The 17,222-nt window shown below is 43.0% G+C and overlaps 1 protein-coding gene across 1 annotated transcript in view; it reads left to right on the top strand.

Annotated features, from left to right (window-relative positions):
• OXA1L (OXA1L mitochondrial inner membrane protein) overlaps positions 1 to 17,222 on the top strand; it is a 76,712-nt gene that overhangs the window by 22,010 nt on the left and 37,480 nt on the right. The window contains exon 4 of the mRNA XM_075673545.1: positions 15,607 to 15,750. Coding sequence (XP_075529660.1) covers positions 15,607 to 15,750 — 144 coding nt within the window. The remainder of the gene's footprint in view (positions 1 to 15,606; positions 15,751 to 17,222) is intronic.

Genomic DNA, 17,222 nt, shown 5'->3' on the forward strand with positions numbered 1-17,222 from the left:
CTTATCTCGACCCTAGCATCTACCGTTAGACGTCACTGGCTGCCTCCAGAGTACCCAGGCGGCTGCCATTCCCGTGCTCGACACAAAGATGACGCGCCCTGTAGAAAAGGACACTCAATTGTTCCTCGCTCACCCATACTTGTAGCTGTTCATATCGTATTCATATTTGACCTGAACATCTTTTATTGCTATAGCAATTATATATGGACACTCCAGACGCATTTTTGCCATCGGCGTTGCCGTGATCCGTATAAAGTCCAAGGGCGATAACACCGTCGCCATGCGCCGCATGCTGTATGTGCGAGTGAAAGTGCGCAAGGGGAGCCAATGATCATGGCTCAAGCAGGCATGCGAAAGGCCGTGAGGGTTGGCAAGGAGGGCGGGGGCGGTATTGTTCTCCGTTGGCAACTGCATATTTCGCAACCACGGGCAAGGAGAACCTACTATTGCACAATATATCTCGTCTTCAGTCACGTGCATGGAACCGGGGCTAGGAGAGGTAGTGGGTTCGTTGGACTTCAGCAGCAATGTGCTGTCGTGTGGGCTTTATCTTGAAAGCGATCTGCTTTGGGGGTAGTGTCTAGGTGGGCTGACAGCTCAGAGCTTTGCGTGTGCTGTGTTCTCGCCTTTTAGTTCGCGTTGAAGCGATAGATAGCACAAAGCTCACTTCGCTCGCTGTTGCTGCTGCGCTTAATCACGCCAGTGTTTTGACAGCAAATGTCCTCAGTCATTGAATGTGATGTGTTCATGTTTGCTTGTGCGCACTATACACCATGCTTGCTAATTTAGTTAGTAAGTGAATTGTTACAGGTTTATGCAATCGATAACCTTACTTCATTTAACTATCTACTAATTTACTATTGCAATCGATGCTTCACCTTTCGCACGAAACTGGGAATTTCTTGGATCAATGCAGAACGTGCTCGGAAAAGCAAATTTATTACGGCATGACCTTGGTTTCTATTTACTTTTTCGTTTTTCTTTTTAATTGGTTTCTATTTGCCGACTGGTGATGCGGCAGAACGCAGATTGGCTTTGACTCTGCCAAGTGCTTACTTTGCACGGCCACGTGCTGTCGCGCACGCCTTAAAAGGGATCTGCAAATGCCTCATACCTTTGTACACGTGCTGTAAGCAATAGACCACACGAAGGTCGCTTCGCTCGCTGCTGCTGCCGCACTTGCTCACACCAGCGTCCAGCGTTTTGGCAGTGAGTGTTCGCGCTCATTGTGCAGACACCATGGGCACTGACAGCATGCTTGTTAATTAGTGAGCTAAGGTTTCCAAGTTTATATGGCCGATAAAACTACTATTCTTATTTCATATAGCTGTATTCTAATTTGCTATCGCAATAGATGCTTTGCCTTTCGAGTGAAACTGCAACTTTTTTCTTTTTCTTTGTTTCCTTGCGCAACGCAGACAGCGTGACATTGCACTCGTTTCGACGTGTTTCTTTTTCTTCCATTTGCCTCTGAAGACGGCGCCGACTGTTTCCTTTGTTCCTTCTTTTTCTGCAAACTTCGTGCCGTGCTGTTAGCTTGTTTTCGTGCTGCTCAAGCCGACACTAAGCAACACTCGCGAAATAGGGGAGAATGCTGCTGCATGGCGCCTGTTGCTGAGTTCGCCAGATATTGTGACCCGTCTGCACTGACAATAATTAACACACGTGCGGTGCGGTTATAGCTTTACTACGCTCGGCGAACGGTGTTTGTGGAGAAACGTTCCACTATCCTCAGCACCGCTATGTCCGGCACACTTGTCTGTCAGGCTTGACAGGCTGCTGAAACGTTTCGCAAACAATAAGAACAGAAAAGATTGGGGCAATGTATAACACAAAATGTGTTGCACAAGGTATCATATTGTGTTTTATATCCTCCTTGCGCCCTTTCTTCTCGCCGTCTTATTTGTTTCTTTTGCATCTGTCGCAGTTGCTTGCTGGACATGCCCCCCTCTCTCTCTCTCTCTCACACACACACACACACACACACACACACACACACACACAGGTCAAGGAAAGGAAAGGGCGCAAGGAGGATATAAAACACAACATAATACTACGTGCAACACATTTCATGTTATACATTGCCCCGACCTTTTCTCTGTTCTTTTCCTTTGCGATATATATATACACCCTCTTGCGATGGACCGAGAATGTTTCGCATAACCTTAAGAGACAGAAAGAGAGTGGTGTGGATCAGAGAGCAAACAGGAATAGCTGATATTCTAATTGACATTAAGAGAAAGAAATGGAGCTGGACAGGTCACGTAATGCATAGGTTAGATAACCGATGGACCATTAGGGTTACAGAATGGGTGCCAAGAGAATGGAAGTGCAGTCGAGGACGGCAGTAGACTAAGTGTTATGATGAAATTAAGTGATTCGCAGGTGCTAGCTGAAATTGGTTGGCATAGGACACGGGTAATTGAAGATCACAGGGAGAGGCCTTCGTCCTGCAGTGGACATAAAATAGGATTATTATTATTATTATTATTATTATTATTATTATTATCATTATTATTATTATTATTATCATTATTATTATTATACTCCCTATTTTGCTGGTAGTTACGTGCTTTCCCTCTGCTGTTAGAGTGGGTTGGTGAGATAATGCGCAACGAGCTAAATTTCCAGTCTTTCGAATAATAGCCTGGGAGAAAATTTTATTTACCAGCAGGCAATTGAGCTTTGTTCCATGTTTCCAGTCTCTAGGAAAGGATGCGAGCTTGACGGGCAATTTTAGGGAAACTTAGAGTTGGGGACACTTCATCGCAGTGAATGTAACGGTGGCGAGAAGCTGCCATGGCGGGAAAGAAAAGTGCAATTTGTATTTTTTGGAAGTCTTGATCAGTAAACTGAGACAGCACGTCGTTATTTGCTAAGTTAGGCAATATTATTGCGATAGCAATTATATGGACACTTCTGGCGCATTTATGCCGTTGTTGTCGGCGTCACCTTGAGGAACCGCATAAAGTCCAAGGGCGATAAAATCATCACCGTGTGCCATATGCTGCATGTACAAGTGAAAACGTGCAAGGGTGAGCCGGCGATCACGGCTTAATCTCACGCACGCAGGCGAAGAAAGTGGGGAGCAAGGCCCCGGGAGGGGGTCGGAGGGGGGGGGGGGGCGTCGGTCTACTCCGGGCGGCTTGGATAGGCTTGGGCGGTGGCATGTGCCCTCCCGTGCTGCTGTATCTTGAAAGCCATCTGGAATGGGGACAGGGTCTGCCCATGCACTGTGTTTTCGCGGCTTAGTTCGCGTTAATGCGAGACGCAGCATGAAGGTCATTTCGCTAGCTGCTGTGGCTGCTCTTCCTTACTCCAGCGTTTTTCCAGTGAGTATCTGCGGTCGTAGAGTGAGTTGTGCTCATGTTTGCTTGTGCGCGTGACACCATACTTGTTAATTTAGTTAGTATGCCTATGTTCATAAGTTTATATAGCCGATAAAACTACTATCCTTACTTCGTATAGCTGGCCACTAATTTGCTATCGCAATCTATGCTTTAGCTTTCGGGTGAAACTGCTACTTTTTTACCATAATTTTCCTTAAAAGACTAGACTAGGGAATCTGATGACTGTATCGCAGCTAATCACAATCGTCGAATCAGTTGCAAAATCCCACCCATGATATTGCACTGTTCCGCTGAACTCCGTCTCCTATCTTGCACCTTTGCCCCCGCATGTGGCGCAAGAGCGCAGCAGTCTGGAAATCTGAAGTCGAAGCCATTCCCATGGTAGCATTCGACTTTGGCCTTTTACATCAATTAGTTTAGGTTGTCAGGTTCAGGTAGAGGGGTCTTTTGTTGATCTGTCAACAGTCAACATCCATGCTGTGCCGACTGTCCCCTTGGCTGAAGAGCACCGCCAATGTACACTAATTTGTGCAGCGTACAGCCGCTGTGTCGTGGCCTGCCTGCATAGCTTTCCCATAAACCGAAAGACACCACTGACCTCACATTTGCATAGCGCTGCAGTTTTATTGTCTCCAGTTCTGTGGAGTTGCAAATAGCATTGAGACGTAACAGTCTGATTCTCAGCATTTGAAATTTTGTAAATGGTTACTGTTCTATTACAAAAAAAAGCTGCAGTTTCACCCGCAAGGCAAAGCATCGATTGCGATAACAAATTAGTGCACAGCTATAATAAGTAAGGGTAGTAGTTTTATAAGCTGTATAAACTTGGAAACATTCGCTTACTAGCTGAATTAACAAGCGTGGTGTCAGCCCGCACAGGCAAACATGAAAACATCACACTCGATGAGCATGGACACTCGCTGTCAAATCGCTGGTTTGAGCAACGCGACAGCAGCAGCGAGCAAAGCGACCTTTGTGCGATCTACCGCTTCAACGCAAGAGCGGCAAACACACTGCGTTCACAAGGTATGAGCAGTCTGCAGGTCATTTTCCAGGTATGGCACGCACAACTCGCAAAGTACACACTTGTTGGCAGAGTCAAAACTGCCTCCCTTCCCTCCCGTGCTGCCTCCCCTCTTGCCTCCATATATGGCACGCGAGATTGTTACGCGAGTCAGTTACCCTTGCACCCGGTTGCGAAAAGCGCAGCTGCTCCCAGAGCATGATGCCGCCCCCTTCCTTCCGATTCCCCCACAGCCTTGCGCACAATGGAAAACAGCACGTTTGCTCTCCGCTTTCTCCTTCGCGTGCGCCCCAGATTGAGCTGTGATCATCGGCTTTCCACACTTCTCACATACAGCATACGATGCACAACGTTGTTATCGCCCTTGGACTCTATATAAAACATCACGGCGACGCCGACGGCAACAGCAGTAATGCGTCCAGAGTGTCCATAAAGTTTGTGTCGTAATAAGATGCTTAACTAGAAGAACCTTAGCAATGAAAAATATAAATACTATAATGTCATTAACACGTCTATTCATTTTGAGCCAGTGCTAGCGAAAGATATGTCCGTAAACCAGAGGGTCGAAATGGCAGTTAGATAATTTGATGTGTCAAAAATGAATGCTTTAAGCTGAAAATGAACGTTTTTGACTTCACTGATATCACAATGAAACTCAACATTTGAAATCCTGAAAAAGTGGTCTTAGAATCAGTGCCGATTCTGCAGTGAGTATTTATTTATTCTTTAAGCGCTGCTATTGAGTCTACACACTTCAGCGCCGCGAAGTAAGTTCGTTGAACACACTCACTGGCAAGTGCACTCTATAGCAAGTGTCACTAAACCTTTCCATCTGACAGCCTGTGAACGACACTTAACGATGAAGTTCACTTGCCCCAAGTGTCGCTGAGTTTCCCTTCTGATTGGGGTATGACTCATGGGTTCATAAACTCGTACTTGGTCAAGCCTGCTCGAAATCGTGCACTCCCCTTCATGCAACCACATGTTCAGATTCATTCAAACTCGTAGAATAGTGGCCTCACTAAGAGTTGCAGACTCAGAATCTCTTGACTCTGGCCTGCAGGCTAATTACTCATTAGGGCTCAGTATTACTGAATAATTATGCGGTTTGGAGTTGGGTCTATACATAATCACAATTAGGAGTACTGCTGGTGCAACAGATGTATGTGAAAGAGTGGTTCAATATGGCATACTTTGTCAAGAGCTGTAAAAATTGGATTTAGCTTAAACACCTAATGTTTCTTGACTGGCGCAGTTAGTGGTCTTTTCTATGCCACAAAGTAGCCTGCTGGTTGCTGTGAACTCCAGTATTAGTTGCTGAATTGCTCATTATTAGAGTAATCACATTTCCATCATTTGGCATCGTTGACGAAAAGAAACCGAAGCCTCACATGTAGTTGTAGATAAAGCCAGAAAACCTTTGCAAAATATGTGAAGGGGAAAAGTGGCTGGAAAAGATGGAATAGCAGTTGATCTCATAAATGATGGAGGGTGGAGATATTATCTGCGCCTTTTATGCACAATGCCATAATGACTGAATCTGAACTATATAAATAAACTGAACTATCTGAGCTGTAATCTGTACCTGAACCGATATTCTTAGAACATGCCTGAATCTGAACCAAAAAAAAAAAGTTGACTGGTTTGCAATAAAATTATTTAAGCACATTTGGCGACATAGATTTAAGAGATGCAGTAGGCTAATCAAAAACAGCGATATTGCGCAAGGATTATTTTCCTCTTATCCTATTCAGTCATCATTCATAACTCCAGGTTGGTGATACTTGAAATAATGGAGCTACGGCAATATGTGAGCCAGTGACAAAAGGCAATTCAAAAGAATTGTTATAAAATACAGTCTCAGCTTCTTGCAGTCAGCATGCCCCACTAGGAGCTTGTTACGACAAGCAAAATGGTTTGTATTCACGGCTCTGTGCAGACACCCTGTACGAGGGTTATCCAAAAAGTAAGGGCTATTTGGTCCCCAAAAATATATATATTCGTTAGTAAAAGTTTGTATTGGTGGGTTTAGTTTAGTACAAACCTACTTCACTTTTCTACATCATACCATTAATTTTCAAGCACTTTTCACACCGCTGCACCAGTTTCTTTAGTCCCTCTGCATAAGTTCGCCACCTGGGAATTGAACCAGTTGACAATGGCGGTCTTGAGTTTCTTGTTGCCTTCAAACCATTGTCTCCAAAGCCATTGTTTCACGTGCAAGAAGAGGAACTTGTCACTTAGTGTAAGGTCGGGACTTTAGGGTGGGTGATCAAAAAGTTAAAATCTTGAATCTTCTCCTTTATTTGGGCAGCAGTGCGAGGGTGCACGTTGTCATAAAGGAAGACAATTCCAGAAGATAGTTTCCTGCACTATCGATTTTTGATTGCACATCTCAGTTTGTAGAGCATTTCACAGTATACGTAAGCTGTAACTGTGGTCCCATGTTTCATGAAATCAACCAAAAAAATGCCCTTTTTGTCCCAGAAAACGGCAGCCATCATTTTCAGACTCAAGTATGGAGATTGCTTGGTTTTTTTTTTTTTTTTTTGGTAAACAGGAGTGGCGCCACTGCATTGATTGTTGTTTTGTTTCTGCAGTGGCCTAGGATATCCAAGTCTCGTTGCCTGTAACAATGTGTGAAAACAACTCGTCTCCATCTTGTTGGTAATGGTAAAAACATGCTCGTCCACTTGACATTCTTTGCTGTTTGAGTTGGTCTGTAAGCATTTTCGGTACCCACCTCGCACACACTTTGTGATATCCGAGCTTTTCATTTACAATTGTGTAAATTGTAGTGCGTCGAACTAGAGGAAATTTATCAGCCAGGCCCCTGTCACTTGTCGATCTAATCGCAATTCTCGGTCCACTTGTTGAACAGTTTCATAGGTCTGGATGCTGGGCCTGCCACTCCGCTCTTCGTCGTGCACATTTGTGCAGCCATTTTTGAAGTCTTGACACCATTTTCTGACCTTTCCTTCACTCATCACTGTAGGTCCATAAACTAGGCATAACTCCCCATGAATTTGAGAAGCTGGTGATCCTTTTGCATGAAAAATCGAATTGCAGCTTGCACTTCACAAGTGGAAGCAACAATTTTCACTCACTGACATTATCATCTGCATTTCCCGGCAAGCAGGCGACTGCTAGGCCAAAACAGTAACTTCATTACCTTCGTGAAGAATTAAGAGATGGCGCTGCAGAAATAAGTCTATTCTGACGTGTAAATATTTAAATATAAGCAAACGGCCCTTGTTGAGTTATCCTCGTATATACCAAAAGTTATCGGCACATTGGCCAAGTTGCTTGCAGTTACAAACTTAGGCATGCCAGCTGGGTTTTGTGGCGAAACCATTTTTTCGAAGATGTCTGAGGAATCACTGTTTGCATTGCAGCTTGTTGGAACTCAGGGTAGCGTAGCCCATCTTTACCAACCAGTTGTTGGGTTTCAGGTGTCCGGGTGGTCATTATTTTCAGGGTGTCTACCAAACGGGAAAACCTGGAATTCTCAGGGATTTTTAGTGGTCTGGAAAAACTCAGGGAAAACTCAGGAAATTTGTGCTTCTATCAGGGAAAATTAGCTGTAATTTCATTGAAAGGGAACGAAAGTCGCGGTAATTCTGGCTCGAGCAACAGAGAGGAATCGTAACTAATGGTCTTTGACACCGCATTGGCTGGAGGAGTTGCCAGAGTACAGTCAATGACTGACTTTCCGGATGCCAGATCATTCGGGCGGCTTCGCGGCACAACTACTTACCCCATAGGGTCAATGTATAAGAACGTCTAAAATTTCGCACACAAAAACGCTTCGCCGTCCGATTTTCCGGACTTTTTGCCGTGACCGCAAGTCCGAAGCGGCATTAATCAAAACCACCACCGCCGTCATTTTGATAACCTCGCCGCCGTGACTCTGCACACTCGCACGCAGATCCGCCTGCAGCCGTAGCCACCACCGCGGCAATGCTAGGCCTAGCTGCTTCGAGGTTCGGTATTAAGCTTCTTGCCGTTCTGTGCTGTGTTTTTTCATTGAAAGAATCCGCCGCTGTCAGCAATGGTATCGATACCGCCTTTGTGGTCATCGCGATTGGCTTCGAAGTTCGGAAAGCACGGCGCGTTTCATAATACCGGTTCCGGAAAGTCAGCTTCGCCTCATCACAGTAACGTCGCGCTGCGAAGCATAACAAGTGTGGGAAGGGGCAGTTGTCACGGGACCCAGTATGTATTCCTTAATTATACACGCGTGCACCCGCCATCTCCTGTCACAGTACAAGTACCGATATGCCTAATAAGTGTACTGGCCGGCCTTCAGAGCTTTTTCGGACGTGGCTGTGTCGATTTGAACCCTTAAGGGATGTAAAAGACATGCTTTAATTTTTTCGGACGTTTTCGCGGCCCCCTAGGGAGTCCGAAAAATCGGACGCTGACTGTATAATTGTCCAGGTAGATGCTTCAAATAGTCCGTGTGGCGAACGCGCAGCCGAAGGAGAACAAGAAGACAAGGACCTACGCATTCAGAAATTAACAGGAAAGGAAGCATGCGACCACTTTTTGAAGGAGCTTGCACTCTAAAAGCAAAGTGTTGGCTGATACCGAGATGCAGGTGTCCCTCATCCAAGCAAAAAAACTCTTTAATTAAAAACAGTGAAATGAAACACTGAGGCGTTGTGTGCAGCTGAGAGTATGTCAGGACAGTTGAGGTTGACTTACCAGCTGTTGTGAGATAATCTCACTTGTGATAAAGTTCGGGCCTCATACCAATTAGCTTGCTATCAGTTGATAGAAATAGCTCATATTCGAATATATTCTGCATGCATCTCTTTCTTATTCGTATTTGAGAATGTCCGACTCAATTTGCAATGGTTCTTACTATTTCTTTCGAAGAAATTTTATTTGCTGTGCATTTTACTAACCCCTCCCTTCTGTTTTCTTTTTGAATAAAATAAACACTACCCCTTACTATTCAAGCTGGACTAAGTTGTCTTTTTTGTTATTTTTTGACATGCTTACTTAGAGAGTGACACCATTGGGCGACATGATGTAGGGAGCCCGTCTTGACATAAAACAAAGTTCTGTGTCACTCAGGGAATATTGCAAACTCACTCAGGGAAAACATGGAAAACTCAGGGAATTTGGAAATGTCAACTTGGTAGACACCCTGATTTTGTCATGACTGGTGATGTGCCAGGTGCCGGGTGATCAACAGGTGTGGCGCAATGTCCAAGGAATGAAAAAAGGGTTTATTCACATTGTTACAAGTTGAGTGGTTACATGTGCTAATACGAGAAATAGTACGAGCATGATCAGGAGCACACGTACGCGCCGGAGCACACATCCACTTCGTAGCACACCTTCACCGCACTCTAGATCCGTTTTTTATCCCATTTATTTTCCTCTTTCACTTGTTAAGGGAATTCGCTGGCCAATCACAAACGCAGAACCGTTCACCACCTCCTGTCTTCAACGTCCCACCGTTGCCATTTTTTCCTCGGGAGTCCTTGACAGTGACCCTGTCATCAATTAGCGGCCTCTTCATGATGGTCAGTCTGCCAGGATCGGGAGACTGGCCTTCATGCCAGTCGGAGGGCAGCTTTGTCATCTTGAAGTAAATGACGAAGCATGAACAGCACCTGAGACAGTTGCACATCTGCCGGTGAAGCATCCTGTGCTCCAAGGGATCATCGGGCAAACCACGTGTCGGCTCTTGTCCAAACGGGTGCTTGTTTCGCCTGTCAGTTTTGATTACGCTGATTTAGTATGGTGTTTAAACGTCAGTCGTAACAAGCTTCATGATGCGGGTAGTAACTGAGGCAGTTCAAACACAAACCCCAAAAAAGAAGAAAGCTTGATTGCTATGATTTGGCAAACCCTTAACATGCCCATCAGGAGGCATGCAGTTGTGAAGATGCACTCATGGTAGCAGCACAGCAAGCCAACCACAGGAGCACCCGACTAAACTCTTGCAACCATCACACTTCTTCTGTGAGGGAACGTCGCTGTCTTATAAGGCCAAGCACTGCTGTTGCTAACAATGCATGGTGGAGCAGCATGGGTGCTGCATACAAAAACTTTCCTTTACATAAGTAAGAACTCCAAATAAAGAGTTTAAAGTGATTTTGAGCTTAAAGATGAATATTGTGAAGCATACCTATTTTACATCTGTCCCCTGTCACTCTGACTCGACCATTTTTTCACTTTAAACAGACTTCATGCAGCCAAATGGCATGCAACTGCTTTTGTCAATACCATTTAACCACTCTTTTCCTCTTTATTGATTGTGTTTGCAATGTTGCACTTTGCCTTGACATCGGCTTCAACAGCTGCATCTCACATTAAAAAACAGTGAGAGTGCCTACATTCTTTTTTTCTTCTGTCTCTTGTTCGATCACAAATGGAAAGGACTAGATTCTAGAGGTGCTACCAGCAAATATAGTACTTCATCTCATTTCGTTCATTACAAGCAGCTGTGGAAACGGGGCCGCTTTGACTTAACATGTATACACAAGCACACACGAAGCTGCGTTCATTTATGGATGTGTGGAGGTAGGAGGAATGTATGTTTTTGCCAAGCAGTATGCGATCAATTGATTTAGTCTATACTTGGCCCAGAAAAATTCTACAACTGACTATCCAGCAGCAGCTATTCGCATTGTCAGCATCACCATGTCACTTTGTCCTCTGCCCCCAGAGTCGCTATCTCTCGTTGCTGTTGCCACATTACAGAGCAGAGCCACAGAGCAACACACAAGTGCCATCACAGTACACAGGTGCCATTGCAACACTAGCAATGCAAGTAGCCACTGCTCTGTAATGACTGAATAGCCTCTGTGACTTCCATCTTTTGTGTTTCGCTTTAACACTCTTTACCACTGCATCGTTTGTTACAGTGGAGGCTGCAGAAAGAGGTTTGAAGGGCAAGTGTAGCATGAAGTTCATGCTACACTTTCACGTAGCATGAAAGTTTTTCCTGCACTCTCACCTGACCCTTTCCCACTCTCACGTTTCTGTTATGAACAGCATGTACTAGATTGTGCATCAGCTATCTTGCTCTGGTGGCTCTGGCAAGGGTGAAATGATGTTTGGTGCACATAAGAGCAAACATGAAGAGCAGAGAGGTGCTGCTGTCATGCAGCTTATCTAAACCTGCAGCAATTTGTATTGTCACTGGTACTGCCGTTGGCTCTGCAGTGCAGCTGTAACTGCATTGAAAACATCAGCAGCCAGCATGACCTTCAACTGTGAAATCAAGACTGAAACCGAGGTGCATAGTACAGATGATGATCACTGTTCACTCTGCCGACAGACACATCCAGGCAACAAGAAATGAGAAAAGAGGTGACGACTATAATCTTGGAATGCTCACCATCGATAAATCAGACCAGCTGATTGCATCCTGCAACATTTTGATAAATGCATAGGCTGGTTGAGGACTACCTTATTTCGTTGCATTGAGGCCAATGTTGTAAACAGCATTGTTTTTTTTTCAAGAGCACTGCCAGCAGCGGCATGAAATGCAACATTAAAGAAGGCTACGTTTCGACCAGATGTTCGAACTCATCCAGGTGTGTAAACAGGGGGGTACACTGGTTACACACCTGCTCAAATTTCTGTACACCAGGGATACCTGACACAAAATGATGTGCTACAGCAGTCGCCTGCCCCGCCCCCCTTGCCATGGTCAAGTGCGTGCCCCTTTCCCCCCGAAAAATTACTGGCTATGCCATTGAAGTCAGCAAGGATGCTGATATCACCAGCACCAGAGCTTCAGCACCAGCCAGAGAAGATATGAAAAAGAATAGAAACTGCAAAAAGTGCACTACAGAATGCAAAATTGGGAGAGGAATTTTCTTTCTTTTTTTTTTTTTCCCCACAAATGCAGTTTACCTTTGCCTGGCAACATCAAGGAACAACTTCACTGCATGGCACGGACAGCTACGTTTGGGTGGATGTCTCATTTTCCCATTATGAATTACTTCTCTCCACCTTGCGAGTTTCCGCAGAACTATTACATCAAACTCTTGCCTTTGCTTCTGAGTTGTTGACAAATTCGACTTCACCTGCCATCTGTTAGCCGCCTGGGTAGCTCAAATGGTAGAGTGGCTGCCCCGAAAAGGTGGTGGTCCCGGGTTCGAGTCCCGGACCAGGACGAATTTTTCTTCAACTGCAAAGCTTTTCTTTCGAGGAACCCGTATGGGCACTTAGCTACGTTTGGGTGCATGTCTCATTTTCCCTTTATTAATTACTTCTCCCCACCTTGCGGGTTTCCGCAAAACTATTATGTCATATTGCAAATGTCTTTACAGCAAAGACCACTACAACGAATTTGCCACTACAAAAGAGGAATTAAAGTGTTCCCAATATAGCTTTACAACAAATGCACATAACGATCTTGCTGCTACCCTCCTCCGCCGCCACTGAACTTTGTGATGCAAAGGGAGTGCCGGTCGACACCACAGCAAAGACAGCATGGGCAATAGAAAAAAAAAAAATGCACACACAGCGACATTAGGCTTAATGATCTTCACGCTCCCACTCAGTGGCAGTGCTAAGTATAGGGAGCTGCAGGACTAGCCATGGAAACCAACACTGGCAAACTGTTAAGAAAAAAACGCAAACACAGCGACGAAGCCTTTTGGTGCATTGAGCAGTTTTGCACTGATCCAATTAGGTGCTGACAAATTTCAGATGTCATTGAGTGCTTGACGGCACTTCCCTTCCCAGTCAGCAGCAGTCGCATACCTGTCAGTTGAAGTTCGCAATAGAAAATTGGCAACTTCTTTCATGCAGTACCTGTTGTGTTCAGTTTAAATAAAGGTTTTTCTTTTGCTGAGCATGCCTAGGTTGCACTATTGCAAGTGTTATACAGCACAGTCTTTACTACGATGTGATTTGTATGATGTAGGATTTTGGAGGGCCCCTGTGTGTCATTATAAATGTGCTTAACTAATTTTTATATTTACCTTTCAACTGCTAACAAAAGTGCTGGTTTGCTATTTTTTCTGTGGTGTTTAATACATTTGTACAGTTTTATTATTTTTTTTTTTGGAACTTGCATTGCTGCAAAAGCAATTTAGTCTGCAACTTTTCTTTATGGTGCAATATATGCTAAAGTGTTAGGTAGCTGTGGTTATCAAAATTTCTTAGACACCTGAAAAACGGTCATTTTCCAGCAGTGATGAAAGTGTTAAGATTGTGTGTAATATTGTCTTCATACCTAGTCATAGTCCTAATAAGAATGTGAAGCTCCAACCACCGCTCATGCCACGTTACTTACGCAATAATGAAGAAAGCAGTGAAGAGCTAAAGTGAGTCAAAAATATCTCACAAATTGTAAGATGTTCTCCTGTAATGGGAATTTCACTCATGGCAGGGATTACCATACTCAATTGCATTTATTGTTTACTTTCTGTTGCCAAAGGACATACTGTAGTCCAATGATATATATTTTTAAGTCATATTGTAGCCCTTGATTCACTTTCACAAACTTTGGACTCCCTTGAACTCGCTTGTACTCCAACTCATGCCCCCTTCACATCCACTGCTTCACAAAGGTCATGTTGTGTGGAGGAGTGTTGGTGTGCAGAAGCATTTGAGCCTTTTTGAGTTTGATTGAGCATGCTCTTAATGTGTGGCTAGAGCTGTGAACTACACTGTATCCAAGCGTGTAAGTGAGCTCTTTACCTTAAATATGTTCCGAGTACGAACATTCTGCTAGCAACACACAAGCCGGTGCTTTTAAATCATCCTGGAGCAATGAATGTGAGCTTTTATTTAACATAATGGCATAAGAGCATTATAATGGTAGCTGAAGGTATGTGCACTGTTAACTAGGTTTCTCACTTGGGGAGTTAAGTTGTGGTTACTTGCCACATGATTATAATTTGATGTTAATTAGGGCTGGGTATTGATTAAATAAGTTTTATAATTGTTTAATAAATTACTTAATATACTAATTACATATGCAAATTTCTGTACATGACCTAAAATATCAAAGTACAATTTTTGTACATATACTTTGAAGAAAAGCAAGCAATGTTTTCTGAAACGGAATTTTCCTTCGATACTGTGTAGGCGACATCATGCTTGAGCATGCATATATAAAACACATCAAATTCACTCCGACACAATCATAAGTTCACCTACAGTGAGAGTATTCATTCACTCGTCCCATTGTCCTAACGGCTCAAAGTACAGCATGCATGGGTGGCATTTGTCCTGTGATGTACTCAGGCACTGCCTCATCATAGGTACATTGTAGCTCAGTGTGTTATTCCCTCTGTTGCTGTCGAGCAAGTGTAGCGGTGACATCGGTGCTGGCACTTGCTCAGGTGATCTCAACTGATTAATTGTGATAAAAAATTGTAATTAAAGAAATAATTTTTTAATTGGGAAGGTTAATAAATCAATCATTCATGCTGATGGCAATCTGGTGGTATTTTTTTTTCCAATTTTTGTATATGAGTGATAATGCAAATTTGCCAGCAGTGAAAATAGAATAGCAGCTGCCTTACTTTCTACTGCTCCTTGCTTTCTTTATTTTTTTTTAAATAGAAATAAAAAGAAGAAAAGACAAGATCTGATCACATTGCCGTAAGAAATAAGACAATATAGTTGTGTTGTTGGTTGCTCTTGCCCCTACAGACTGCAATGTTCATTGCAGGTTTTTATGGACATCTAGTGTATAAAATAGCCAGCTTGTACCATCTGGTGCTTCTTTCCAAGTGTTGTAGATATGGAGTAATAATTCAATTTTCTTTTGCAGTGAAAATGAAAACACTTTCCTTACTTTTTACTGCTCCTTGCTTACTTCTTGATAATGATAGTGGGCACATGACTTAAAAACTTTGTCATGCCAAATATTATTGCCAGGTCAAGTAAACACATAACAAATGTTTGTTCATCAACTGTTGATTCATTTTTTAATATGTTGCACTCCTTTCTTATCCAGTGAATGTTGCAGTAAACAAAGAACAAAGTGCATGCCCTCAATTGCTGTATGTTATCAGCCATGAAGCCATCATGTACAGCTTGTAAATGAATCTTACTGCATCACTTTCTCTAGTGCATGCTGAAGAAATGTTATACTGACCCATTGCAGAATTTTGAAATTCTGTAACTCTTGTCTGTGAAAATTTAGTCCCATCCAGGCAACTGATGTGCTTGCTTGACTTTTTCTGTTGAAGTGTCATTTCATTGATTCATTGCGCTTTTTCTTTTTCTTCTTTAACTTTATAGGCACTGTGGTCGTCAAAGTGATCCTTCTGCCTTTGATTGTCAAAGGCCAAAAAAACTCTATTCATATGAACAACAACCTTCCCCAGATGCAGCATTTGCAAGCCAAAATGACTGAGGCTAGAAACACGGGCAACCAGCTTGAAGGTATGTGCTGCAAACTACATTTGGCAACTTCCTTCCATTTTGCCACAGCTAAAATGACTGTGTAATTCTGCAAAAAATATTAGGCAAAATGTTAATCAGTGTGTATTCAAACCATGTTTACTCTTCAGTTTTAACACATTGCTTGTGTCTTCAGCATCATTAAAAGAGCAGAACAGATCGTGAATTATTAACTTTGCACTGGGCTTAATAAGCCCAGAAATGTGAAATCCATGCCTGAACTGTCTGAGAAATGTCAGATATAGGAATGAAATCAATTTAATGTGCAATATTACTTGTAAAATATATATAACAATTTTGAAAATTTGCCTCATGTAAGTCATTACTATAAAAGCAAGAAAGGTTGTGAACCCACTGCATGAACACAAGCTGTTACTGATGACAAACACCAAGATGTGTACCTTCCAACTTCTTTCACTAATGCAATTTGGTAGATAACAATTTTGCAGCACAAGTCCAGTTAGAAGTACCTTGCAACATATGCAACACATTCTAAGCACCAATACACTCATTGGTACTTCTGCTTTTGAGATGTATTGGCGTGTACAGTGTTAACCATGGTTCTTGAAAGGGTTATGACTGTTGATGTCTAAAAGAGTATCAAGAAAAAAAAAACTTGGTGAAGGCAGGCTTGCCACTGCCACCTTTTACTAAGGGCACAAGACATGTCTGCCTTGAAGTTGAATAAGACTTTCTGAAATAATAATACACCACTAAACATACCTGATACATCTGGTTTTCTATTGTCATTAAAGCTGTTCTCATTAAATCACTGTAAGCCATTATTGGCCCTTGCACCATTAAACCTCATACATAATCATTCTTGGCTGAAGTGATGATGCACTTGCACATCAATTGATGGGAGCATTCTGCATATGCAAATTTTTGTCAACAATACCTCTGTCATTCTGTACCACTTTGGACAAAGATTAAATAAATAAGTAATTCTAATTAAGCCGTACCAATTGATGAGCCAGTTAAAGAAATACTCTATCTTGCTGTTCTTTTATATTCTGCACGCACTCTTACCTCTTCAAACATGTTCTTTCTATTCAGAATAAAATTTACAGTAGAATGCTGTTGATACATTTTCAATATGTTTTCTCAGGGAACCACAAAAAAACAATGCATAATCTAAGAAAATGTTATGCCCTGGAATGTGTGCTGCAGCACTACAGATGAGGGCAGAAAGGTACTCTCACACAACACATTACTTGCAGCTGAATCAAAAGCCAAGAGACTGTTGAAAACCCAGTAAATAAAGCTTGCTATTGCTGCCTGGCAATTTGATTGAATGATAACCATGTAATGCCCCCACACAGTTCCACATCAAGGAAAATTAGGAAAACTTGCTCACCTTTATTTCTGGCCATGCAGAGTACACATCTACAAAAAACCTGCTGTTCAGTAAAAAAAGCAAGCTGAACTGAATGCCAAGTGTCACACCGTTCTGC

The sequence above is a fragment of the Dermacentor variabilis genome, chromosome 1 (assembly GCF_050947875.1).
Source record: "Dermacentor variabilis isolate Ectoservices chromosome 1, ASM5094787v1, whole genome shotgun sequence".
NCBI lineage: Eukaryota > Metazoa > Arthropoda > Arachnida > Ixodida > Ixodidae > Dermacentor > Dermacentor variabilis.